General features: G+C 45.3%; 1 protein-coding gene across 1 annotated transcript; it reads left to right on the top strand.

Annotated features, from left to right (window-relative positions):
- Positions 1–295: 295 nt before the first annotated feature.
- slc6a8 (solute carrier family 6 member 8) lies at positions 296–27,032 on the top strand. Its single transcript, XM_080470492.1, has 13 exons — positions 296–1,671; positions 10,425–10,556; positions 14,769–15,039; positions 16,103–16,235; positions 18,808–18,942; positions 19,168–19,271; positions 19,471–19,595; positions 21,286–21,398; positions 22,287–22,424; positions 22,557–22,659; positions 23,037–23,137; positions 23,730–23,900; positions 24,444–27,032. Exons 1-13 carry the CDS (start codon positions 1,320–1,322, stop codon positions 24,576–24,578), a joined length of 2,013 nt encoding a protein of 670 aa, XP_080326618.1. The 5' UTR covers positions 296–1,319; the 3' UTR covers positions 24,579–27,032.
- The last annotated feature ends 539 nt before the right edge of the window (positions 27,033–27,571 follow it).

Here is a 27,571-nt window from a genome sequence, read left to right as displayed (position 1 = left end):
AATGAAAAATACAATGAAAAGTTAACATTTTTTTAAAAATAAACCCTCCTATAAATCCTATATAACCACCTTGTGGGGCCGGATTGAAGCTTTTTGAGTGTGTGTGTGTGTGTGTGTGTGTGTGTGTGTGTGTGTGTGTGTGTGTGTGTGTGTGTGTGTGTGTGTGTGTGTGTGTGTGTCTGTGATATATGTACATTCTCTGTGGGAGAATCCTGGTGACGAGGGGCTGTGGGCGTGGTCTGTACTGTGACGTCTGCATTCGTCCTTTAAAAAGCGGCGGAGCGGCGGACGGAGTCACAGACAGACGGACGGACCACAGTAGCACTTTAAAATCCCCGCGGCTGTGACGCGGTACACCTGCCTTGCTCCTCGGCTCCTCGGCTCGTCTTCTCCCCGCATCTCCTCCTGGATGGAGCTGCCTCCATTCCTCCACAGCCTGCTCCGCCCGCGCGCCTCCCGCCTCCGGGACTGAGCCCGCCGCCCCCCGACCCCCCCCCCCCCCCCCCTCCACACACACACACACACACACACAATTCCTCCTCTTCTCTGTGCCGCGGGGTAACGGAGTAACGCTCGGGCAACGGGCGTCCCCCCCGGCCGCCCCCTCGGCCCCGGCTCCGGCTCCTCCGTGACTCTCGTTCCCATGCGATTCTTCAGACTCACATTCAAGTGTTTCGTGGATTGTTTCTGAAGGTCGCCGCGCCGCTGCTCCTCTCCTTTTCTTTTCTCTCTCACTTCGTTTTGTGTGACTTTTGTTCCGAGAAATGTCTCCACGTTAGTGTCTCTCATCTCCACCGAACCCCCAGAGCCAGAGGTCCACCTGAGGAGGACCCAGCCAGTCCAGGACGGTCAGCCCCAGATCAAGGTCTCGCGCCGGTCAGAGGACTCTGGCCGCAGGTGGACTCCACCGGACTTCAGGACTTCATCAGAAGGACGCTTTAGAGGAAACCCAGAGAGCCGGTGAGAGCGCTGGTTAGTGACTGGTTACCGGCTGGTTAGAGACTGTTTACCAACGGGTTACTATCAGGTGATCTGGGCAACTCAGGTTTGAGTATCAACTGCAGAAACAGGAGGAGACTAAAGACTGAGGACAACTAAAGACTAAAGACTGAGGACAACTAAAGACTAAAGACTGAGGACAACTAAAGACTAGAGACTAAAGTTGAAAGACTAGAGACTAAAGACCAGTGACTGAAGACGAAAAACGTCTAGAGACTACAAACCCGACGACTAACGACTTAACACTAAAGACCGACGACTCGAGACTACAGACGGAAGACTAAAGACTTGGTCCTGAGCAGTTCCCTGATCAGGTCTTGATGGAGAAGCAGGCCCTCCCAGCCTCCTCCTGCTCCCTGGTCCTCCTTGAGGAGACCAAGAATGGCCCCCTTCACCTCTCCAATGGCGGCGGCGGTTACCCCTCGGTGGGCGCTAACGGCAACCTGGTCCCGCTGGCCCCGGTAACGACCTCTGGCTGCACCCCGGTGGGCGGGGCTTGTGGTGGAGCAGACAAAAAAGTGGTTGGCGTGGCCAACGGCGTGGGGCCTGTGGGCTATCAGGAGCGGGAGACCTGGACCCGGCAGATGGACTTCATCATGTCCTGCGTGGGCTTCGCCGTCGGACTCGGCAACGTGTGGAGGTTTCCCTACCTGTGCTACAAGAACGGAGGAGGTGAGTCCGGGGCGTGGGCTGCAAGCCCCGCCCCCCCCCCCAGCAGCATGACACCATAAGAGTATACATTTAAATAAAAATATACGCGCGAGTTTCATTTTCCATCTACGTTTCTGTCCTTTACTTATTTTCTTCCCGCCAGGATCAACACACACATTAAACCCCAATGAATTCAAAAGTTTACGTTAATGTTGAAATGTGTAGTGAAATCTCAAATCTGGAAATAAAAATCCAGATTAAATTGCGTAAGTGTCGTGTTCTGGTACTGTGATGGGATTATCCGCTCAGCCTCTCGAGACTCGACAGTCTTCAAACATTAACAGTGTTCCTGAGAAGCTCTTGGTGGTTTTTAATATAGATGATCTTAAAGTTAGTATAAAACAACACGGTTACTTTGACGTTCGCTCTCTGACCCTCGGACTGGAAACGTGACGGGATTTCTGGGTTTTGAAAATGATCCCATTTGAAGTGAGACAGTTGTCGAAGGGGGCGTGGCTTATATGTGCGGAGGGGTGGCTTAACGTTTATGGGTGGGGCCCTCGCGCGAAAGGGGCGGGGCTTTGAGGGTGTTAAAATAAGACTCTGCATGTGTGCGCCAGTGTTTTCATGTCTGAGGCTTCGCACATGTCACTGAGCAGATTGACAGCAGCAGGTTCAGTGTGTGTGTGTGTGTGTGTGTGTGTGTGTGTGTGTGTGTGTGTGTGTGTGTGTGTGTGTGTGTGTGTGTGTCCATGTTTTCCTCCGTTTGTGGGCTCCAGCACTTAAATAAACACCACACTCCCGTTGGAGTGTATTGAAAGATGTCACCAGGTTGAGTTCCCTGGTTAGGGTGGTTACAGGAGGAGGTTAAGTTCACCAAATATAACACCAAATAGTACACCAAATATAACATATAAACACAAAACTTGACAAGAAAATGTACTTAAAACTAGTGAAATCGTCTCTCCGTCTAGCAAATCGAATTTTCTTGACAGGGAATCTGAAAATAAGATTTTCATATCTGGGATTATACTCCAAAAACAAGGAGTAAAATTAAGTTGATAACTTTTAAAGAACACGCCAGAGTTTCTATCATGTCTAAAAATAAGATTTTAACTTACACGGGCTGGTTAAGGCCGCCATGAGGAGTGGGCCTCACAAGTGGGGTTATTAAAATGTGTCTGCATTTTGCAGCATGTGCGAAAAGAAAGATACTGTTACCTGAACATTTGCCGTGTGTGTGTGTGTGTGTGTGTGTGTGTGTGTGTGTGTGTGTGTGTGTGTGTGTGTGTGTGTGTGTGTGTGTGTGTGCGGATGTGTGTGTGTGTATGTGGTCGCTGGACGACAGCTGACCCTCACAAACGAACTTAAATATAATCCTCCAGTGATCCTGTCACGTCCTCTTGGCTTCAGCCTTCATCCCACCGACACATACACTATACGCACTGACGTGTGTGTATACATAGACAGACACGTAAACATTACCTTATAGACATATGCCCAGAGACATCAAACTATACACATACACACTTAGACATGTGTGGAGACCAATGTAGAGACGTATAAACATAGACATTATGAGGGGCTCCTCATATACACACAGACATATATAATAGACGTATATACCGAGATTTATCCAAATAAAAGACACAAATGCAAAGATTAATTCAGACATATATAAAAGACGTATATAGAGACTTATAGACATTCAGAAACACATTCACATAGACTTATCCTAATAGACATATGTAAAAGACATATACAAAGATTTATACACATCGACATATATACAAAAACCTGTATGAGTATCCATACTGTGTGTTCCATGTTATCTATGTTGTCCTGTATTTTTTGCGCTTTGTTTATTTTTGCACCATATGTTGTTATTAACATGATAAATTAGATTGTCGTTATATCTACGTTTCTTCTCCAAAATGCGATATCTGTGTATGTCTAATCCAACATATTAACCACGAAACATCTGCCCATGCCGGCCTACATAATTCTAGATCCATTATCCTACATCGTCACGTGTCAGACCGTTGAATTCAACAACCAACCTGAACCTTTCTCGCCATGTTCATCTCACATATAACTGTATCGTGACCGGCTGCATTGATGGCCCATGTAAGAGCAGCTGGAGCAGCGGCGGCGCTGGAAAAACTCTGGAGCTTCAGAGACAAAATAAGTTTGTGTGAGTTGAATTTGTGTCTCTGGTTAAGTTTTGATATCTTAACGGGTCGCAGCGTTTCTGTAACTGGGACCGGGAATCATTAACTTTTCAGACAGAATGAGTTATTTTTGAAAGTCTTTCCAGATCCAGATCCTCACAGATTCTGCTCCCGGTACCTGTAGAACAGCTGTAAACGGGTACATGGTGGACGTTTGACTTTATTGTCCACTTTTTTTTTTTTACCGGGAAGTAAAGTAACAAGTTTCCACTGTGCGGCCAGCTGGAGAGGAGCGCGTTTACACAACAGCGTTTTCATTTTCGTTTCCGAAAAGTTTCACATTTACGTGGCAACGATTTGAAAACGGCGTCGGTTTACACGGCAACGCCAGAAATGTTGAAAACAAGGTCGTTTTCCTCCAGGGCCACTCGGGCTCACGTTCACACCGCAGGTCTTGATACATCATTTCAAACAGGACCTGCCGTGTGAACGTGATCCGAGGCCTGGTTGTGTGTTTTTGTAATGAAACCACACACACACACACACACACACACACACACACACACACACACACACACACACACACACACACACACACACACACACACACACACACACACACATCGCGAGCGGAGAACAAAACAACCGTACACATCAACAATTGGAGCACACAGACATCCGTATGGACAGACCACCAAGTTGCATTGTTGTTACGGTGACTGTCAAAATAAGAGTACCCAGTCCAAGGAGAACGTGTACTGTGAGTTATGACACCACAGAGGAAACATTCTTATTGTCCATCTACTGAGCATGTGCAGGAGAGCAGTTCACCACGGCTTTGGCGTGCAGTAGCAGAGTTTCCCCCGGCGACACGGAGCCCGAGCGATTCCACAAAGTTGCGTTTTCACCTGAAAATGTCGTGACCTCAGGTTATTCATTTACAATGTGCTGCGATGGCGCAACCTGGCAGGTCAGACATGGAGGAAATTAAAAGGAGAAGATGTGTTGCAGTTTTTTTTTTAGACCTTTTGTCAAGTGAAGTAGACGTGGAGACACAGATAGAGGACAAGCAGGACGAGCAGCAGGATTCATGGCCTCGTTTTCTTTGTGCAAATCGAAATTTACCGTCTGAGACAAACTGCTGAGAGAGAAAAAAAAGAGACGGACGCCCTCACCTGAAAAGGTCTCGTTCTCACGGAGCAGGAGGAGGAGGAGGAGGAGGAGGAAGAGGAGGAGGAGGAGGAGGAGGAGGAGGAGGAGGAGGGAAAGTTTCTGATGTTCACAGAGTGAAGGAAGAGGGTGTGAAAGGTCACATTGCTGAGCTACAGCTTGGAAACAAATTAAACTGTTTTGGCTGCATCTCAGATCTGTGAATGAGCAAGCCTCTGCTTCCTTCCTTCCCTCCTTCCTTCCTTCCTTCCTTCCTTCCTTCCTTCCTTCCTTCCTTCCTTCCTTCCTTCCTTCCTTCCTTCCTTCCTTCCTCTGAAGAAATGGGACTCACTGAGATTTATGAACCCGCAGTTTGTGTCACTGCTGCAGTCACCTGGCCAAGGACACACACACACACACACACACACACACACACACACACACACAGATGACAAGAAAGACACTGAAAAAAAGAGCTGCAGGTCCGTTTATCGTGTGTGTGTGTGTGTGTGTGTGTGTGTGTGTGTGTGTGTGTGTGTGTGTGTGTGTGTGTGTGTGTGTGTGTGTGTGTGTGTGTGTGTGTGTGTGTGTGTGTGTGTGTGTGAGAAACAAGTCTCAGAGGTTTCCAGGGTGCTTGAAAAGTTTGCAGAGGGGAGTTGAGGTTCGTTGATGTATAATGACGTCTTGAGACGTTCCAGGGTCCTGGAGGCGCGGCAGGGGCTTTGACCTGATCGATGTCGACGCTTCATACAGCACAGGGTGGTGCAGAGGTCCTGAAGGGAATTCCAGGACTCCTCTATCAAGTGTTGTTGATCCTTGAAGACGTCAAGTGTCAGAGAACTTGTTCCAGGATCCCAGAAAAAGTTTTCCAGGTGACTTTGAGATCCTTGATAGCGTCTTCATGGGGTTTTGACGAGGTTTCCACAAACACTGAAGGGTTTTTATCAGGGGCTCTCGTTGTTAGAAGAAGATCCAATGACCCTTGAAAGGATTCCAGGTGTTTTTGAAGTGGCTCTCTTGAGCCCACATGAGGTTCCAGAGGTCCTTGAGAAAGTGACTGTGTGGACAAAGGTCTTCGAAGATCTTTGATGCTCTTTAAACAGTGTGAAGGTCCTTGAAAGTTTATAAGGTTCTTGGATTCATTGAAGATTCTCTGAGTCTGATTGGCCGTCCATGGAGCTTTCTTATTGGTTGGTTCAGGTGTACCGCACGTTACCATGGGGATGAAGCGAGGGTCGGAGGTCAGTTGATGATGTATCTGTGTGTGTGAGTGACATCATCATCCTGTGACCATGTGGAGCAGCTTAACGAAGCGTCTCGTTAATCTCTTAATCCACTTCACAGACTTCCATGCTTCCTCGTTTCCTCTCCTGTCTCCTCCCTTCCTCTCTCGCCTCCTGATTCCTGCTTTCCTGGTTTTCTCCCTTGTTTCCTTGTCTTTTCCTTCGATGTCAGTAAAGGTTCCTGTCTGAGGTGTCAGGCATGTGTTCAGAGTCGTTTCTTCTTCTTTTTCTTCTTCGTTTGGGTTTAATGGCAGTTTGCATCCTTAAAATTGCATTACCGCCATCTGCTGGTTTTACTTATCTACATTGTTTCCCACCGATCTCGTCATCCCTGATGACTGTTTCCCTCTCTCTCTTATCAGCTGATTTTTTTGTCCCTGATGGCTGTTTTCCTTCTTCTTCTTTTCCAGTCGTGTTGTGTTTAGAGTTGTGTTTTCTTCAGAGTTGTGTTTTGTTCAGTCACATTGTGTTCAGGGTCATGTTGTGTTCAGGGTCGTGTGTTCAGGGTCATGTTGAGTTCAGAGTCGTGTGTTCAGGGTCATGTTGTGTTCAAGGTTGTGTTATGTTCAGAATAATGTGTTCAGGGTCATGTTGTGTTTAGTCGTGTTGTGTTCAGAGTTATGTTGTGTTCAGGGTCGTGTTGTGTTCAGAATAATGTGTTCAGGGTCATGTTGTGTTTAGTCGTGTTGTGTTCAGAGTTATGTTGTGTTCAGGGACGTGTTCAGTTGTGTTGTGTCATGTTGTGTTCAGAGTTATGTTGTGTTCAGGGTCGTGTTGTGTTCAGAATAATGTGTTCAGGGTCATGTTGTGTTTAGTCGTGTTGTGTTCAGAGTTATGTTGTGTTCAGGGACGTGTTCAGTTGTGTTGTGTTCAGAGTTATGTTGTGTTCAGGGTCATGTTGTGTTCAGAGTCATGTTGTGTTCAGGGTCGTGTTGTGTTCAGCCGTATTGTGTTCAGGGTTTTGTTGTGTTTCCTGTTGATGTCAGATTGAAGCGGAGCTCAGATGAGTAGATTGTGTTCAACAAAATAAAAAACCCTTTGAGTTTCTCCTGTTTCTATTTTTGAATGTGGCTGGTTGACCTTTCGCTGTGACCCGGCCGGGTCGCTGTGACCTGTGACCAATTCTCCACTGCGCCGCTGTGCCGTTATGTAAATAACTGATCATTGTTAAAGGAGCAGGTCATTTTCTCCAACAACTCCTCCCCCACTGAACTCAGCCTGTCAGTCTCAGAGGCTTCAGGGGCCTCATGACCCCGTGACCCTGTGACCCCGGCACCCCCTGCGCCTGTGACTGGTAGACCCTGTTAATACTCTGAACAAAGAACCCACTCTCACAAATGAGCCATTAAAAAAATTATTAAATGGTATTAATTGATCGAGTCGTTTTAAATGTTCTCCATTTTTTTTCTGTGTCTTTTCGTCTAATTTCCCAAAATATAAATATTTTTGGTTAAGTTTTTCATATCTGTAATTAAATCATGACACAAGAGAGCCCACCTCACTTTAGTAATTTTTTAGCTTTAAAAGTTATTTCATTTGAGGTTTTGTTCTGGTTCAAAGCTCTAAAATGAGGATTCACATGTACATTCACATTAACAGACTCAGTCTGGGAGTTGCCAACTCATGTTTAGCTCAGGTGGAACTCCTGCTGTGATGAGGCGGTGAGTTGCTGAGTCATGTTTAGCTCAGGTGAGTTACTGAGTCATGTTTAGTTTTGGTGAGTTGCTGAGTACTTCCCGTGGGCTCACCACCAGCAGGAAAGGTTCTTAATCGGTGCAATGTGATCTGGGTGACAGTGCTCAGACTGACACCCCCGCAACCCGGAAACGGATAAGCGGGGGAAAATGGATGGATGGATGGAGTTGCCGAGTCATGTTTAGCTCACGTGAATTACTGAGTCATGTTTAGCTCTGGTGAGTTACTGAGTCATGTTTAGCTCTGGTGAGTTGCTGAGTCATGTTTAGCTCTGGTGAGTTGCTGAGTCATGTTTAGCTCAGGTTTGTGGGACAGTGGACCTGCAGGAAGCTGCCGGCTGAAGCTAACAGCATGTTAGCGTTAGCAGGAAGTGAGTGAAGGAGGATTCTGGCGGAACTTCACACCAACACGTTTCCTCTTCTTCTTCAGCTCAGTGCTGATGAAGAAGATGATGATGATGATGAAGCTCGTGCCCTGTCATCAGTCCGTCACTGCCTCTGCCTCTAGGTACTTAACCCAGTGACTTACCGCGGATTAGCCAGCTTAGCTCGCTAACTGCAGCGCTACAGCTTAGCAGGCTAACTGCAGCCGCGGCTCTATTTCTGGTCCCGTCTCACTTTCTGTGGGATTCATTCGGCCGCCGCTGCCGCCGTCGCCACCAGCCCCCCCCCCGCTCCCTCTGCTCCATCTGCTCCACCTGCTCCCTCTGCTCCACCTGCTCCCTCTGCTCCACCTGCTCCCTCTGTTCCACCTGCTCCCTCTGTTCCACCTGCTCCACCTGCCCACAGGTGAAACAGATGAGAAAAAAAAAAGTCTGAACTGCACTTTGTTCTCTAAATCTCCTTTTTCTGTCTTCAGAAGACACAAATTTCATGTTCCATTATTGGAGAGGTACTAATAAACTGGATGGAGAATTATTTGTACATGAATAGTTATTTTGCCCTCAAATCATCACGTGATGTTTTTCTTATCTTAATGCTCAATAGTTCCACTATATTTAAAAACAATTTGGGGGATTTATTTGGAATCCCGTGTGGTGAGACGTCAGCCTATTGACAAATAAAATGTGATCGGGATTTCCTCTTACGATGTAAAATAAAGAGCAGCAGATTAGTGTGTGTGTGTGTGTGTGTGTGTGTGTGTGTGTGTGTGTGTGTGTGTGTGTGTGTGTGTGTGTGTGTGTGTGTGTGTGTGTGTGTGTGTGTGTGTGTGTCAGTCCACCTCCCTCCATCCTCCTCTCTCTGCAGTCATGACTCACCAGCAGCTCGTGCCTCTTCATGCTGAGCTATGCTAGGCTAACGTCATGGAGCTCTATATGCTGTGTGTGTGTGTGCGCGTGCGTGCGTGCGTGTGCATGTGTGTCATTGTCAACCTGTCCCACGTCACTGGAGTTTGCGTCATCAGTGACGTTTTGCTTGTTCAGCCGTTCGTACAGCTCATAAATCAGCAGCAGCTACAAGAGCTGCATTTCAACCTGCTCTGTGTGTGTGTGTGTATGTGTGTGTGTGTGTGTGTAGGATTAGAACTCTTTTTTTTTTAGAGTTTGAGACATTTTTCCAAAATTGCTTAAATAATTATGAAAACTGAAGCCTCAGAAACTGGAAACATGTTTTAAAATGTTCCTGTAAGAGACAGATTTTTTTAATGTTGTCCTGTGCCTTTAAAAGCCTGATATTATATTGTTATTATTATTTGGATGGAGATATTTTAAAACGTGTTACTGTCGCTTTAAGGGAGCGGAGTGTGGCTGCTTCAGACGGTGTAAACGTGACGACGATGCTAACGGACGTAGCCTGTCTCTGCGTCGTTGTGTAAGAGCTCAGACTGTGATGGCAGCCTCCATTATGTAACCCCCCCCAAACCACAACCCCTCCTCCTCCCACCCAGTGGGGTTCATTCAGAGCTGTGACCCAGTTACCCCCCACAGGGTCTCCATCAAATACCACAGAGAGGAGGAGGAGGGGGCAAATAATCTTCACAGAGAGGGGCAGGAAGCCTCGGCCAGCCCGTCCATTCATTAGCGTGTATCGTAAAGCTACATTCATGTGTTTGATGTGTTCAGCCTCACGTTGGGCTTCTATTATTCATTCATTCATTCAGTCCCAGACCAAGAACAGAACGCTGGAAACATTGAAGCTCCTTTAATCCGTCTTTGGCCCACTTGTAAGAAATAAAAAGTGTCTGCAGATGACGGCGTCGGAAATGTTCACTTCATTGGATAAGCGCTCGTAAATTCTAGAATGGTCAGGAATGAGTCCTTCTCGTGTACCTCGTAGAGCGAGTTACTACGACCGCAGTGCAGATGTGCACGATTGACTTCATAAAAGTTGCATTCCCCACGTCGAGAAGTGTTTTCAAAAAGTTCTTGTCTTCAGTGACGCGGTGGAAACGGACCCACAAACCGCTACGACAGGTTTCTGTTTTCACGCGTTCAAGTGTTCTCATTGGCTAAAACCGGTTGTTGTTTGTCCCGCAGGCGTCTTCCTCATCCCCTACCTGCTCATCGTGTTCGTGGGAGGAATCCCCATCTTCTTCCTGGAGATCGCCCTCGGCCAGTTCATGAAGGCCGGCAGCATCAACGTGTGGAACATCGCGCCGCTTTTTAAAGGTACGCTACAGAAAGAGCCACGCTCTAGTTCCCTCACCAGTTTGACCTGGTCTAAACGGTTTATTGGCTGGTTTCACACCAGCTTAAACTGGTACCTGGCGGCTGTTTTAGCTGGTTTCTGACTGGTTAAAAACTGGTTTAAACTAGTTTCTGACGGCTTCAAACCGATTTCCTTGATAGTTTAAACTTGATTAAAATACTTTAAAGTGATTTCCTTGATGGTATAAACTGATTTAAACTGGTTTAAATTGATTTCCTTGATGGTATAAACTGATTTAAATTGATTTCCTTGATGGTTTAAAGTGGTTTAAACTTATTTAAACTGTCTTGAACTGTTTGAAAATCATTTCCTTGATGGTTTAAACCAAATTAAACCGGTTTAAACTGATTTCCTGGATGGTTTAAACTGGTTAAAACTTATTTGAACTGTTTGAAACTGATTTCCTTGATGGTTTAAACCAAATTAAACCGGTTTAAACTGATTTCCTGGATGGTTTAAACTGGTTAAAACTTATTTGAACTGTTTGAAACTGATTTCCTTGATGGTTTAAACAAACTTAAACTGCTTTAAACTGATTTTTTTTGTCATTTAAACGGCTTTCTGATTGATTAAAACTGTTTTCGGACGGGTGTAAAATCTTTCCGGCTGCTCTAAACTGGATTCTGACCGGTTTAAACTAGTTTCCTGACTGTGTTCAAACCCAGTTTGAACCAGTCAAACCCAGTTTTCAGAATGTCCTCCAGCTAAAGGCTTTCAGATGTTGATAATCTCACTCTGAAAGCGAGAGGCTGCAGAGACCTCAGGGAAACTAATGTGACGTCGCTGTGCACCAGCTGTTTTCTCCCGGAGAGTCTTTCCCAGATCTCCTCCGTCGATGACGACATATCGACAACCTAAGATGTTGAGTTGATATCCAGCTTCTCTGGTTTGGAATATAAACGTGTGTCATTGTTTGAAGGTATGAGCATTAAAAAAGGACATTTGAACGCCTGCTGAGTGTGACTGTACAGTCAGTCCTCATCTGAAGTTTCCAGCCCCTGAGGAGTATTTTGATCTCACGTCTCTCACGCCCAGTTTCACATGACTCGCCCTCGTATTGCTGAGATGACCCAGTTCTTTTTTCGGTCCTCCCAAATGACCTTGAGCTGACCCCCACGCCACCGAAGTCCTGCATGGAAACACCCGCAAAAAAATATGTTTAAATAAGGAACAAAATAAAGAAGAAAAAAAACAAAAAGAATAAATTTGATGACGTCGACCCAAAACCCTTCGACATAACCCGGCCGAGGCAGCGTTGCCGTGGCGACAGACATAAATCCACACAGTAAGCGCTGAGCGTTCGTCTGAGGTTTATCAGGAGGTGATAATCTGTGATCCCACTGTACGTGCGTGCGCGCACGCACACACACACACACACACACACACACACACACACACACACACACACACACACACACACACACACCATGTATTTCCTATGAAACAGCAGGACTTTATCATCTCTCTGCGTATCACTGTGGTTATCTATTAATCAGAAGCCTTCAAAGACCCGTCATTTCGTAAAGAGACATTTTGAGCTCATAAAATGGAATTATTGTTGTGAGAATCCTGCACATGTAACTAATATCTGACCTCGGGGTGATGCCACCGCGACACATTCTGATATCGATAACGTGAGGACAGGCAACTGTGTTTTTATCAGATGATTTAAAGTGCAAAATGCAGAGAAAGAGAAATAGAAATAGAAAACAGAGAAAGATGACATTAAACAAGTAGGATCTCATTAAAAAAAGCTCAAAGGTTGAAGTTCTACGGCTGTTCTATCGATATGTTAGTAGTTGATGATATCCCGGCTAGACAGACTTCTGATCTCGAATTTGTCGTTCGGGTTGTACCACAAAATTTAATTTGACTTAAAGAATTTACATCCACCCAAGGAATTACAGTCTTTGCATCTCCTCATTCAGCGTCCGTTTTACGTGGAGTCACTGAAAACACAGCTTATGGAGAACGGTTCCCAAGGTAGAACATTTTGAAAAAGCTCGGGCTCCGAAGAAACGCTGCTCCTGTGCATGCGCACCCCAACTGTAGGAACTGGTAGTTCTGCTCATGCTCAGAAGAGCCAATCAGAACAAAGTCTCCTCCAGAGTGTCATGACTCCCGGTCCATAGTCTCCTGGGATAATGTTTAGAGCGTATTGTTCTCTGCACAGATGTGTCTGGTTCCATTAGAACAACCTACAGCGCCAACTCACGGCCTGGCACTCTAACCAGATCGTAAAACTTTTCTAAAATGAAAATCCAAAATCGATGCATTTTCACTTGAAACGTTGTCGTGTAAATGGGGTCTTAAACACCACAATAAAAAAAAAACCTGAATAAACCAAGAGTCCCACAAATAGTTTACATGTTTAAAAAAAAAACAAGAGTGAATTCTCCTTGATCTTTATGTGAACCTACCGACCCCTGTAACCTGCCACGGTGATAAAGTCCGTTCTGATTCCTTCGTATCTCTTCTGTCAGAGCTGATCTGAACATGGCTCAGCTCAGATCCCCTGAAAACAGTCACACTGGTCGTGATCTGACAAGGAAACCAGAGATAACCCTCGGTCACTCTCCGTTATCTCCAGGCCGACATGTTTATCACCGGCAGAGTCCATACAGGCTCTCTTTATGAGGCTAATGATTATATTTAATGACTTCCTGTGTTTTTAAATCTGATAATGGACGCATGGCAATTTTCTCACTGACTTTATGGTCTTGAAGAATCAAACTATCCTTCCATGGTTGAAGTTTTCTGGGTGAAGAAGCTGAACTTACAGTGGTTGCAACACTGCAGGCCAGACTTCACGCTCGCCCGCGTGTTTGTGGGCCTTCAAGTTCAGCTCAAGGACTCATAAATGTTCAGTATATAACCCACTTTAAGAACAGGAGGCGGAAACTTTTCACCTCTCTGACCCCCGTTAAAGCTTCTGCAGTAAATTCTAATAAGCTCAGTGGGTCCGATCTGGCCAGCGAGACTCTTTTAACGAGACGTAAGAAAACACTGAGACCCAGAACTGAGCAGAGGTGTAGCGGGGAAGCCAGCATTAGCAGGTGTGTTAGCATTAGCACCAACAGTATACCTTCAGGGGGGGTTCGTGGAAAAGAATAGTAATAAGCAGAAATAACAACAAGCAACAGCCCACCTGGACGGACACGATTCCTGCCGTGTTTATCTTTTCAAGCAAGTAGGTTTGAAATAAGTCAAATTATCCTGTTCTCCTCCTCCTCCTGGTCTGCTCAGTCCAGAAACCTTCAGTATTCTAAGTTTCTAGCTCCTCCTTGATTTTCCTCCATTTGAATATTGGATCATAGGAGCTACATTCAGAATCTGCTGTGTCTGTGTGAGCTGGACTGGCTCCGCCCACACATGCCCATCTCGGGAAGAGGAGGAAGTACTTCCTCTCGTGGTGCCATGTGCCAGAGCAGAGCTGCCTAATTGTGGGAGGAGTCAAAGGGAGGGCCTACCTTGATTGGGATTGGCTGAACCCACGATGACACTATATAGGGTTTGATTTCTGATTGGCTGGTCGGAGCAACACACTTTTTAAAAACTGAATCAAGCCAGTTACAGAGAGGACAGACTGTCTTCACTTCTGGGGCGTCAGTCCAGGTATGGGGACGAGTAGTACTGCTGGAGAACCTTTAGGAAGTGAATTTAGCGTAACACAAGCCCAATAAAAACAAACCTTTGACATGTTTTGAAGGCGTACTTCCATCTTCAAGGATGGAAGATGGAAACATGTTAAAGACCCGTGTTTTAAAAACCAACTTTCCTGAAAAGACGAATGCAAAATGCATATAAACAAACTAAAGGCATAATGAGCTCAATTAAATGATTACGAGGAGTTCCGATGTTACCGGCGGCAAAAATGTGAAACTTTTATCACTGCTTCTCCATATTCAACTTTCTCATTAGGTTTGTTTTTTTTTTTGTTTGCAAGTTTGTCAATGTTGGATAAGTACACTCCACTTACAGTTCGACATGCTTTCAGTGCTAATATGCTGACGATGTCCTACCATCAGGACATAGAGACCGGACGACAGACGTGGACAGATTTTTCCCGCTCTCTGATTCTCACTCTTTGTCCAACAGCAGCATTTTGTTTCCAAACACACTTCGACATGTCGGCATCACACGAGCTGAAACGTGTCTCTCGTGCTCCGCAGGTCTGGGTTACTCCTCCATGGTGATTGTGTTCTTCTGTAACACCTACTACATCATGGTCCTGGCCTGGGGCTTCTACTACCTGATCAAGTCCTTCACCGCCACCCTGCCCTGGTCCAGCTGTGACAACGAGTGGAACACGGCCAGCTGCAGCGAGATCTTCCGACACCAGGACTGCAAGAACGCCAGCTTCGCTAACGTCACCGTCGGCGATCGCAACATGACCTGCACCGAGCTGGCGTCCAGCCGGTCCCCCATCATCGAATTCTGGGAGTGAGTCTCGGTCCAGGTCCTGGTTTGGGTGGAGTTAGCTGACTTGGGTCGTGTTGGATTAGTTCGGTGTTAAAACATGGCGTCGTCTGCAAAGAGCATGAGTGCTTCTGTTGAAACTTGTTTTTTCATTGAAGTGTTTGTGTTCGCTGGTGGAACGTTCAAAAGATTTAATCAGCCTTTTTAATTTTTCTTTTTAATCTAATCTACCTAATTTCTCTGTACAATAAAGATCAGCACGTTAAATCCTGAGCTTGTTTAGTTTCTCAGATCTTAATATTGAGGACCTCTGAAAACCCGATGGTTCCTCACTGTCAGATTGTCTTTTACTTTTTAAATTATTTGTTCATCAGCTGCACATTCAGAGATCTGACTGCTGAAAGAGTTCAGTTAGAGGACATTTTCATACACGTGACAAACAGTCGTACATTTCTAATTAGCCTGAAACCTCTTTTGAAATCTCTTCTCCGAGCATTGTGGATTTGCCTCATGACCTGGAAATAACGTGAAAGAAGAGGCATACTATTTAACACTATTTAAAAGATGGTCGCACTTGTGTAACATGCCTGATCCATCTTTTCAAAAACACATTTTCTTGCAGTGTTATGGCAAAAGTAATTCTTTCCTTCCTAAAAAACCTCATTAATGATTTAAGTGGAGGGACGGGAGCTTTTTAAAAAGACGTCTTCTAACGTTAGTCTAAGTCTAGGAAAGTTTTCAGGGATGTTACTTGTGAATCGGTCAAATTCGATGCACAGTTACCTGTGATGGAGCGAAGCTGTCGGCTGTGTTGATCCACAGCTGCGTTCTGGCAGCGTCTCCTGAAAATATCATGAGAAGATGTAAGTGGAGCTCCGTGTCTTCACATCGGCTGCCTGACACGTCGGTGTGAAACTCTCCTGTGTGAGTCGCTTCTTCAGCGACCTGCTGGGCTCACTGCGTGTGTGTGTGTGTGTGTGTGTGTGTGTGTGTGTGTGTGTGTGTGTGTGTGTGTGTGTGTGTGTGTGTGTGTGTGTGTGTGTGTGTGTGTGTGTGTGTGTGTGTGTGTGTGTGTGTGTGTGTGTAGGAACAAAGTGCTGAACATCTCGTCGGGTCTGGACGATCCCGGAGAAATTAACTGGGAGATGATTCTGTGTCTGATGGTCGTCTGGGTCCTGGTTTACTTCTGCGTGTGGAAGGGAGTCAAATCCACCGGGAAGGTAACTCCTGTTTACACCTGAACACACACACACACACACACACACACACACACACACACACACACACACACACACACACACACACACACACACACACACACACACACACACACACACACACACACACTGCAGTATTTAATGAAATACTGACTCCCAGCATCTCTCAGCCGACTGCATATTCTGATTTTAGATTTTCACTCTTATTGTTTCTACGTATTTATCATTCATATTCTTTTACTAATCTTCTATTGGCTGCTGTGACAATGGGAATATCCCCGTTGTGGGACAATCGAGGATTATGTAATCTAATCTAATGTAAAAAGCCTGAAGAGAAGAAAAGAGAAAATCCTTTTAAACAAACTAAAGGCAAAATGAAGCTAATTGAACTGTGTGTGTATTCAGCATTCGAGCCTGTGAGCAGTGTGACCTCCCTATCCTGTGTCCGGCTCCTCTCTCGCCGACATGTGATCGATTCTCAGTGTTATTAATCATCCCGCAGTCACTTATGTAACATCACTGAAGGTCAGAGGCACTACTCGAACGCTGTCATTCCAGAGGAACGTTGCTCCTGTTCCCCCCATAAATATCAGGCTGCACCACCCAAATGTGGCATTGATGCTGCCCTCTGGTGGTCGTAGTCTATATAACAGAAACAAAATACTGAGGGAACAACTGATGTGCAATGTTCTATGATTGTAGTAGACATGCACACTGCAGTTCCTTTCATGTGGTTGATTGGGTCCTTCCCGACCTCCTGGAGCCTGTGAACCGGCTGTGTGTCTCCCTCTAGTGGTAGCAGTAATACTGACCGCAGCATCGGGAGGAACGATCGATTCCCGTTTAGTTCCAGTTGTTAGGAATCAGTATAATTACAAAAGCTATAAATAATTAATAATTGTCCCTAAATCTAATGAAACAGCAGCAGTGTTACCATGGCAGCGACATGTTTTATACCCGTCACCATGACAACCGATAATCTGAACTTTTATACTGTTACTGTGACAACAGATTCCCTCACACACACACACACGTGTATTTACATTTCTAAATAAAAAACAAACACTCAGATGTTGTTGAGCATTTTCATAAAAAACTTTTTTGTCTGTCTTTATGTTGTAATCTGTATTAAAAAAAGATTATTGATATTTCTAAAACAGATTTCTATCGTAAGAAGTATCTGTCACTGCAGCTCTTCATGATTGTGATATTGATTATTGATTTCCTCTCACTTTTGAAAGCCAAAAGAAAGAAGTTATTTATTTTTTTGCGTTGGGGTGGCGGTGGGGGGTGGGGGGTGGGGGGGGGTTATCTGAGAAGTGAGCAGTTTGTCCGCCCGTCCCTTTAAAACTACAACCTGCAGACAGAAGCCCCTGATTGGCTGGCGGCACCTCTCATCCGCTGGTCACGGCGCCACTGAACGTACTCACGGTCACATGTCAGGCTGAGTGTTGCCATGGTGACCCTGGAGGGAGGCGGGTGCATGTGTGTGGGGGAGGGGACTGATGGGTAGGGGGGTGGGGGAGCTGTGACGTTTCCCGCTGTGATTGGCCGTCTGGTGGGAGGGCAGCTTGACTGCAGTGGGACGTGACTGAGAGAGAAAATACCCCCCCACCCCCACCCCCAATCTCCTCCTACCCCCCTGTACTGTACCAGAGGACTCTGCAGCATTAATGATATTACTAAATATTATATTATTATCATTATTATTAGTATTATCATTCTTAGTATTGTTATTATTGAAAAAATTGATAAATAAATAAATAAATGCATTCATACGTTCATAACTTAGAAGTATGAACTTGGTACATGAATAGACTGACAGTGCTGTCAAAGAGTATTTCCTAATAGTTCAATTAGGTTAATCCTACATTTAGTTTGTTCAAAAGTATTTTAAAGTATGAGTACTCAGCTTTAGCTACTGCTGATACCCATTAACATACGAGTACTAATTAAATGCCATTAAGTGTTATTTATACTCTGAACGATCTGCAAACCACCGCTGCACTTTCTCTGCAGTCCAATAGTTTAAACCAGTCTAAGCTTGTATTAAACTAGTTTTGGTTTCTTTGGCCTTATATTTATTAAACATTTTTATATGGAAACAATTACAACAAAAAGAAAAAACTAAATAATGCAAGAACCTGGTAACAAAAATAGAAATACAATAAGAGCAGAGCAAATAAAACAACCCTGCTGACCCCAGCCGAGTCAGTATAAACCAGTGTGTGTGTGTGTGTGTGTGTGTGTGTGTGTGGGTGTGTGTGTGTGTGTGTGTGTGTGTGTGTGTGTGTGTGTGTGTGTGTGTGTGTGTGTGTGTGTTCTCACGGCTCTCAGTACCAATAGAAACAGTGTGTGTTGTCGTTCAGCAGGAGGCTGAGAGCCGAGCGGGGCGATCGAGGCCCCCCCACAGAGAGAGAGAGAGAGAGAATCTTGGGAGAAAAATGTTCTCTGCTGCGGTTTGACTGAAATCTGAGTTTGGCTGAGAGCGAGAGAGCGAGCCGCTCTCCATGGTTCTGAAAGTGAACACTCCTCACTGTGTGTGTGTGTGTGTGTGTGTGTGTGTGTGTTTCAGATTGTGTACTTCACGGCCACCTTCCCCTACGTGGTTCTCATCATCCTGCTGGTTCGAGGAGTCACTCTGCCTGGAGCCTACGAAGGCATCATGTACTACATCAAACCTGATTGGTCCAAACTTGCGGAGGCCCAGGTCAGTTCACTGTCGCCCCGAGTCCTGTCTGTCAGGACAACCAAGCAGGCTTTTCGTGTCACTATTACCTATAAAGGCTGAAGGCTTGTGGGCCTCACTGTTCCCCCGAGTACTGTCTGTCAGGTGAACCATTCAGGCTGTAAGCGTCACTACAACCCTGAGCTCTGACTGCCAGGTGAACAAGGTGCAGTTCCTTGAGGTGACCCCTGACCTCTGACCCTGCAGGTGTGGATAGACGCCGGCACTCAGATCTTCTTCTCCTACGCCATCGGGCTCGGAGCTCTGACCGCCTTGGGAAGCTACAACCGCTTCAACAACGACTGCTACAAGTAACACACACACACACACACACACACACACACACACACACACACACACACACACACACACACACACACACACACACACACACACACACACTGCTTTCATCCATTTCCTTGATATGAAGCACTTCCGTAAGTCTAAACCTTCTTCCTCCCCCTCCTCCTCCTCCTCCTCCTCCTCCTCCTCCTCCTCCTCCTCCTCCAGGGATGCCTTCGTCTTGGCCCTCATTAACAGTGGCACAAGTTTCTTCGCCGGCTTCGTGGTTTTCTCCATTCTGGGCTTCATGGCTGCAGAACAGGGCGTTGACATCTCCCAGGTGGCTGAGTCAGGTGAGAAGCTCCCTGGATCTGTACAGTCTGAGGTCTGTACCTGCAGACTGAGGCTCTGTACCTGCAGACTGAGGCTCTGTACCTGCAGACTGATGATCTGAAAAGAGAAACCTCCTCACAGTCTCACCAGGTCCAGAATCTCTGGAACACAAGAAGAGCACGATGTTAAACTACAGGTCTGAACCAGAGTCGTCCTGAATTCACACCAGCTGACCTTCAAGCTGTAGCTTTATTTTGCTTTTAGTCAAGTTACTGTGTGTGTGTGTGTGTGTGTGTGTGTGTGTGTGTGTGTGTGTGTGCACGCTGCCCTCAGCTGGCTGTACTATGTATTATTAGCACCGCAGCACATGACGTGACGCCACAAACGGAGTTATATTTAGTTTGTCCACAGAAGGCTGCAGCTCTCACACACACACACACACACACACACACACACACACACACACACACACACACACACACACACACACACACACACACACACACACACACACACACACACACACACATTTTTAAACTGTAACACCGGTGTGTGAGCTCTTCACTGTATCACCTCAGCATGTTTTACAGGAGATTTAGTTACCGTGTGTGTGTGTGTGTGTGTGTGTGTGTGTGTGTGTGTGTGTGTGTGTGTGTGTGTGTGTGTGTGTGTGTGTGTGAGAGAACATGAATCTTTTTATTTATCTCGCTCTGTAAAAAGAACAAAAACAAATCCAATTTAGAGTGAATCCTGGCTGACACGTTTACAATGGTTTAAAGTATTAGCATCACTCTACGTGTGTGTGTGTGTGTGTGTGTGTGTGTGTGTGTGTGTGTGTGTGTGTGTGCGCACGCGCGCAGCTTTAACCGTGGGATTATTTAAGTGAGACCTTTCACTTCACAACATGTGACTTTTTCACTCAGTAACAAATAAATAAGAGGAAAATAACTAAAACAAACAGAAAAAACCCGGTGAGTTCAGTAGGTAGAGCATCAGACTCACAATCTCAAGGTAGAGGGTTCATGTCCCACGCCGGGCGCCACCTTCCCGTGGGCTCACCACCTGCAGGAAAGGTTCTTAATCGGTGCAATGTGATCTTGGTGACGGTGCTCAGACTGACACCCCCGCCACCCGGAAACGGATAAGAGGGAGAAGATGGATGGATGGATGGATGGATGGATGGATGGATGGATGGATGGAACATATAAAATGCAAAATATCATAATATAAAAAATGCACAAACAAAAGTTGGAAAAAAAAAAGCTTTGAGTTCTCCTTTGAGATGTTGAAAAATATATTTAAAAAAAAATAGTCACAATAAACTGAAGTTATAATTAAAAAAGCTGCTGATCGCAGCTGATTGGACGGCGCACCTGTCAATCAGCTTTGTGGCAAACCTGTGTGGCTTTTATTCCATTTTCATAACTTTTTATGTCACTAAACTGTGTTTTGGTTGTAAATGTTGTGTAATTCAACTGTTTTCCTATATAGTGAATATTAATTAATCATCATTTAATTATTTTTATGTTGTGAGACTAATAAAGTACATTTTGAAAAGTAATTAAAACTGAGAAAGTTTTTTGGGTTTTTTAAGCAGGAAATAGAGTTTATAAGCTTAAAATGTTTGATGTGTGTGTGTGTGTGTGTGTGTGTGTGTGTGTGTGTGTGTGTGTGTGTGTGTGTGTGTGTGTGTGTGTGTGTGTGTTCCAGGTCCCGGTCTGGCCTTCATCGCCTACCCGAAGGCGGTCAGTCTGATGCCGGTGGCTCCCCTGTGGGCGGCGCTCTTCTTCTTCATGCTGCTGCTGCTCGGGTTGGACAGTCAGGTGAGTCAAGTATCCGAGTAGATTTACTCTGCTTGTATCCCGTCACAACCTCCAGTCTGACCTCCGACCTTCAAACTCAGATCACAGATGGTTCAACTCCACGACGTGGAGCAGAGCGCCGCCGGCACTGCAGACGACTGTTTAACACTCGTTAGCATTGCTTAGCATAGCATAGCATAGCATAGCATAACTTAGCTTAGCCAAGTTCAACCAGGTAAAATTGTTAAAATCTCATGACGTAGTAGATTATAGCATTCTGCAGATAATGTCTAAAGCTCACAAAGAAGTTTTTCCTCACCAACGTTTAAATTAAATTAGCAGAAAAAGAAAGAAACTATAACTTGAAAGAAACAGAAATATAAAAAAACAAAGCAAGGGAGCGTCACATTTCAGTAATGAGGACAATATAGACAAGAACTTAGAAGATTCCAGAACACATGGTGGATTTAAAAAAGTCGATTGATACAAGATTTAAACAAAGAAATGACGTAGGAGAATAAAAAGTTTCATCACATAAATGAATCACATAAGTGAGAGCGGCTACCAACTCGTTTGTTTGTTTGATATTTATCGTTTGCTTTTAATTTTCAATGAGAAAGATTAATTGAGATGAAGGGGTGGAGTATATATGTTTATGTTCTTTCTCCCTTTCATTCAGAAATTTGAAAAATGACGTTCTGTATTTTATTAATAGGTTTTTTTTTTGTTGTTTGTTTTTTTTTTAAAATGGATAAAATAAATAACTAAAATAACCATGAAATGTAAGATAAAAGAATAATATAGCACAGCATAGAAAACTAACCTGTGTGTGTGTGTGTGTGTGTGTGTGTGTGTGTGTGTGTGTGTGTGTGTGTGTGTGTGTGTGTGTGTGTGTGTGTGTGTGTGCAGTTTGTGGGGGTGGAGGGTTTCGTCACGGGGATCTTGGACCTGTTTCCCTCGAGGTACTACCACCGCTATAAGAGGGAGATCGCCGTCGCCATCTGCTGCCTGCTGTGCTTCATCATCGACCTCTCCATGGTGACTCAGGTCCGTCTCAGACCTCCGACCGCCGCACACCACCAGCTCCTGTCTGCAGGCTGATGTTCTGTGTGTGTGTGTGTGTGTGTGTGTGTGTGTGTGTGTGTGTGTGTGTGTGTGTGTGTGTGTGTACGTGCACAGGGAGGAATGTACGTCTTCCAGCTGTTTGACTACTACTCAGCCAGCGGGATGACTCTGCTCTGGCAAGCTTTCTGGGAGTGTATCGTAGTGGCCTGGGTCTATGGTATGTAACACACACACACACACACACACACACACACACACACACACACACACACACACACACACACACACACACACACTAACACTAACACAAGAAACAGATGTTGACCAGATCTATGTGTCTGTCACGTCTTTAGTGCGAGGGAGTGTTGGGTAACAGTAACTAACGTCTCACTCTCCGTTGGTCAAACACACAAATGTTTTGTACTTTTCGTTTGACTCTTTTCATTTTGAAATTTAATAAAAAATATTTTTTAAACTATTTTGAAAGGGAAAAGAGCCAAACTGTTCCAGCAGAAAAAGTTTTTTCTGCTCTAGGAAAGATGATTTGAAGCTAAGGAGTGAAGAGTGTGTGGAACTGTGTGATGTCGATAACAGGAGCCGATCGCTTCATGGACGACGTGGCTCGGATGATCGGCTACCGGCCGTTCCCCTGGATGAAGTGGTGCTGGTCCTTCATCACGCCGTGCGTGTGCCTGGTACGACTGACGCGCTCGCACAACATTGCAAACTCCACACAGAACCTTCTAGCGTGGCATAGCGTGTTGGTGTGAGAAGTATCCGAGTACATTTACTCAACACGTCACATTACAACCTCAAGTTTAGACGTCTGATTGAAGAAAACGCATCACATTTAAAATGGCATAGCATGTAGCATAGCATCACATAGCATAGCATAGCATCACGTATAGCGTTACGTAATAGTATGATTGTATTTTTACATACATTTTCTTGTTTTTGCTACAAAGTGAGGACCGCCTCAGGTACTATGTATATGCAGAGTGAGGACATTTTCGAGAAGGGGGGACCTACATTATACATGACGCTACACTACATGATGCTATATTACGTGATGCTATATTACGTGATGCTATGCTACATGATGCTATATTACGTGATGCTATATTACGTGATGCTATGCTACATGATGCTATATTACGTGATGCTATATTACGTGATGCTATGCTACATGATGCTACACTTGCCTCACACTGATAGAATGAAAGTTTGTGATGTTACACAGCAATGCCGTGACTCTGGTTTTTGGCGTGTGTGTGTGTGTGTGTTTAGGGCATCTTCCTGTTCCACCTGGTGAACTACAAACCGCTGACCTACAACAACGTGTACGTGTATCCATGGTGGGGCGAGGTCATCGGCTGGTGCCTGGCGCTGTCCTCTATGCTCTGCATTCCTGTCAGCCTCCTCTACAAACTCTTCAGAGCCAAGGGCACCTTTAGAGAGGTGACACGCACGCACGCATGCACGCACGCACGCACGCACGCACGCACGCACACACACACACACACACACACACACACACAATGTGGATAATTGTAAATATTTGAAAAAGATAACACTGACTGGTTGATACTCCAGCAACATAAAACACAGAATTTTGGAAAAATAACATCCAATTATATGAAAAAAGAAATCTAGATCTGAAAGTCCACAAAGAAAATGATTTAGTTTTAGACTGTTTTGTAAACTAAGTTCACAGGAATGATCCTTGAAAACTTGAGGAATGTTGTTTAGAAAAGCTGTAGTATATTTTAACAAAGTTATAGAATGTTTTTGAAAAGTTAACAACATTCTATAACTTTTCAAATGTTCTTATGAATGTAAAAAAAAAAAATCTTTTTATGGTGTTAAAAATATTATAGTCAGTATTTGTGTTTTATTGTAGATAAATGAAGTTCTCGACTTGTGTGTTGTATAATTCAGAGAACTTGTTATTCTATCTGGAAGAGTGTGACCGACTCTGACTTCCTGTTTCTTGCGCCGCAGCGCTGGAACCACCTGACCACTCCGGTGTGGGGCGTCCACCACCTGGAGTACATGGCCCCCGACATCAAGACGCTCAGCTCGCTGTCGCCCGGCACCGACGAAAACAAGGTCATCATCTTTGAGAGCGTGATGTAGGGCGCCGTGCCGCGCGGCGCGGTGTCTCCATCCACCCCGCCCACCTCGGAACGCCCTCACGCCCGACCTCCAGACGCCTCGCCGTGGACCAGTGGACTCCCTCCGGCACGTCGACGTGTCGCTCTGAACTGAAGCCGCAATTTTATTTTGTACGCGCGAACGCGGCTTTCATCCTGAACAGACACTTCCTTTCTTTTCCCGCCGTGACGACGGGACGTGTGACAACGGATCTTGCAGGTCTCCGAGTTCTCGGCCGTCCGGGGTTCTCGTGGTTCTGGACCCTGAAGGTCGCCGGGGAGGTTTCTCTGCAGGCCGGAGCCTCGCTGTGTCTGAAAACCCGCTGAGTCGGAGGTTTCTGCTGTGAGGGTGTCGTGATGCTCCGGGTTCGGGGTGGACGGCCCGGACGCGCCCACACACACACACACACACACACACACACACACACACACACACACACACCTGCTCAATGGCCATAACTCACCGTCAGACGTTAGCAGAGGGACTGGTGCTCGCTCACTTTTTTTAAATTTTTCGCTGCAGATCTGAGCTCTGGGTGTCAAAGCGATACGGGAAAGTTGAACTCTGTAGCGTTACGAGTTTGTGTGACGACGGACGGAGTTGTAGACAAACAGACTGAACATACAACAGACCGCCGAGCGCCTCAACACGACCAGGAGCTTTTAAAAGTCTTTGGCAAACTGTCACGCAGGAGCGTCGTCATCACGACGTGGACGAGTCCCTGAACGTCTCGTCTCTGTTGAAACTTTCTTACCTCGGTTCCGCCGCTAAAAACGTAGATGATGTTTTCCAAAGTCAGTGAGTTTTTGAGTTCTTCAATCTTAGTTCACATCACAACACATGTTCAAATATGAAAATGAACCTTGTTCCGGCTCTGAACACGAACAGCTTCCTGTCCCTCCTCCCTGACCTCTGACCTTCCATCCTGTCCTTCGGCTACTATCATGTGCCAAACGGACCCCCGGCGGTCCAACCAGACCCCCGGTGGTCCCCCCGGGCCCCAGGCTGCCAAACGTCGCCACGCTGCTGTCTCTCCGCCGGGTTCGGGTTAGGAACTGAACAAACCGGAGATTTAAAAGCTCAGATGATTCAAACTGCTCGTCGGAAAGGCTCCTCGTCTTCTTCCTCTTCTTCTGTCGTCGTTTCCGTCGCTTCCATCGTTCTGCTGCAGCTTGAGAACCAATCAAAGTCAAAAATAAAGAAACAAAAATACCACAAAATTATTTTCTTCTGTTACGAAGCCATTTTTTCCGCTCAACAGATAAAATCACCACTTTGATCCAAAACACAATTGTTTTGGTGAATCTCTAAAGAATCTATAGATTTTGAATTTGTTTCTCAGAATTATGATTCTCAAAAAGTTTGTAAATTTCTCAGATTTTTAAAAATTTTGTTGTATCATAGTAAATTTAAGAGTTAGTTTATGGGAATTTTCCACTTTATTTTGAAAGGAACATCTCAAATCTTCTCTAAATTCACAACTTTAAACAGAATTATTTTGGAACAGATCTTTTTATGAGCTTTGTTGTCAATTTCTAAACTGTTATTCTTGGAAAAGTAAATATTTTTATTCTCTCCTTCAGTTGTTTCAGTTTTACAGAAAGTTCCACTGGGATTAATGAAGTATTTCTACTCTAAACTGAGCAGCTCAGCGCCTCATTACATTTTTCCAAGCAGATTTCATTGGTTGGACTCTGAACTAGCGAGTAGCTGACGGCGTCGGCTTTGTGGGCGTCGGCTTTGTGGGCGTCGGCTTCGTGGGCGTCGGTTCCAGGCGCTGCCTTACGTCATTGTCTTAAAACTCTCAAACCCGAACGTTTGGCTCGCCAAGCCGGTCCCTCATCCCACCAATCAGCAGCCTGCAGAGGCGTGTCTACAACTCCGTCTCCTAGCAACCATCCACACGGTTAGAATGTAAGCTATTGCTACACACATTTGCACATCGTTCGCCAGCAACGTTTCTTTTTGTAAAATGAATCAGAGATTTATTTTGTGGAGGCTTTTATTTTGCTGATATGAATGGGACAACAGAAGTTTATTTTGGAATTCTATATTTGATGCAGTATAAGAGGATTTTATTGGCTGATTGTTCACGTGACGCCGGCCGACGCTGCAGCACCTTCAAACCTCCAGTTCAAATTTTAAATCTAGAAAAGTGGCTCGTTCCGTAACGCCGACAAACTCAAACTGAAGTGTTTAGAATTTTAAGACTCTGCGGTTTGATTTTATCTGCATCGTGTTGAATACGGTTTTGCAAATTTTTCTAAACTTTTCTCAGTTTAAATTTTACTCTTTGCTTCTCAACCATCGTCACAAAACAAATCAGGTGTTATATTTAGCACTTTACCTGAAAAGGTCATAATCTGAAGGAGAAGTCGGTGAGCGACTCTGCGGCTTGACTTCAAACCTCACGTACTGTACCTTTAAGGTGTTGGAGCGTCCGTCCAGGTGACGTGAGCGAGCAGCGGGGGAGGGGAGGGGAGGGGGGGGTGGGTGGGGGTTGGGGGGGGGGGGGGGGGGGGGAGTTCGGGGGCTTAGCTATGATGCTTGGCGTGACCCTGAACGCACCATGAAAGGGAATGTCTCCAATCTTCAAAGTGCTCAAGTCTTTTACATCTTTTAGCTTCGTTTTTATCTTTTTTCTTTCTTTGTGTGTTTTAATGAATTTTGTTGCTTTGTTTCCCTCAGACCCCCCGAAGGCTCTTAAAAACAACGAAACAAAAATACGATTTGATTTTAAAACTGCCGACTGCGACGCCAGAGAGTTTCCGAAACAGCTTCAGCTACCTCAATGAATTCACACGGCCACATTTCCCAGCATGCAGTGGGAGCTTCCAGATAACAATCCCAGCGAGAGACTGAGAAACAAAACGCAGCGTTTTCTGTTTAATACGGAAAAAAAAACAAAAAAAAAAAACTGTTCGGTCCAACTGTTGAACCAAATGGGCCAAAAATAGCAGCTGATACTTTCAGGG

This window comes from Lipophrys pholis (assembly GCF_963383615.2).
Source record: "Lipophrys pholis genome assembly, chromosome: 8".
Classification (NCBI taxonomy): domain Eukaryota; kingdom Metazoa; phylum Chordata; class Actinopteri; order Blenniiformes; family Blenniidae; genus Lipophrys; species Lipophrys pholis.
Note: the sequence above shows the minus strand (reverse complement) of the source record. Positions and strands in the feature narration are given on the sequence as shown.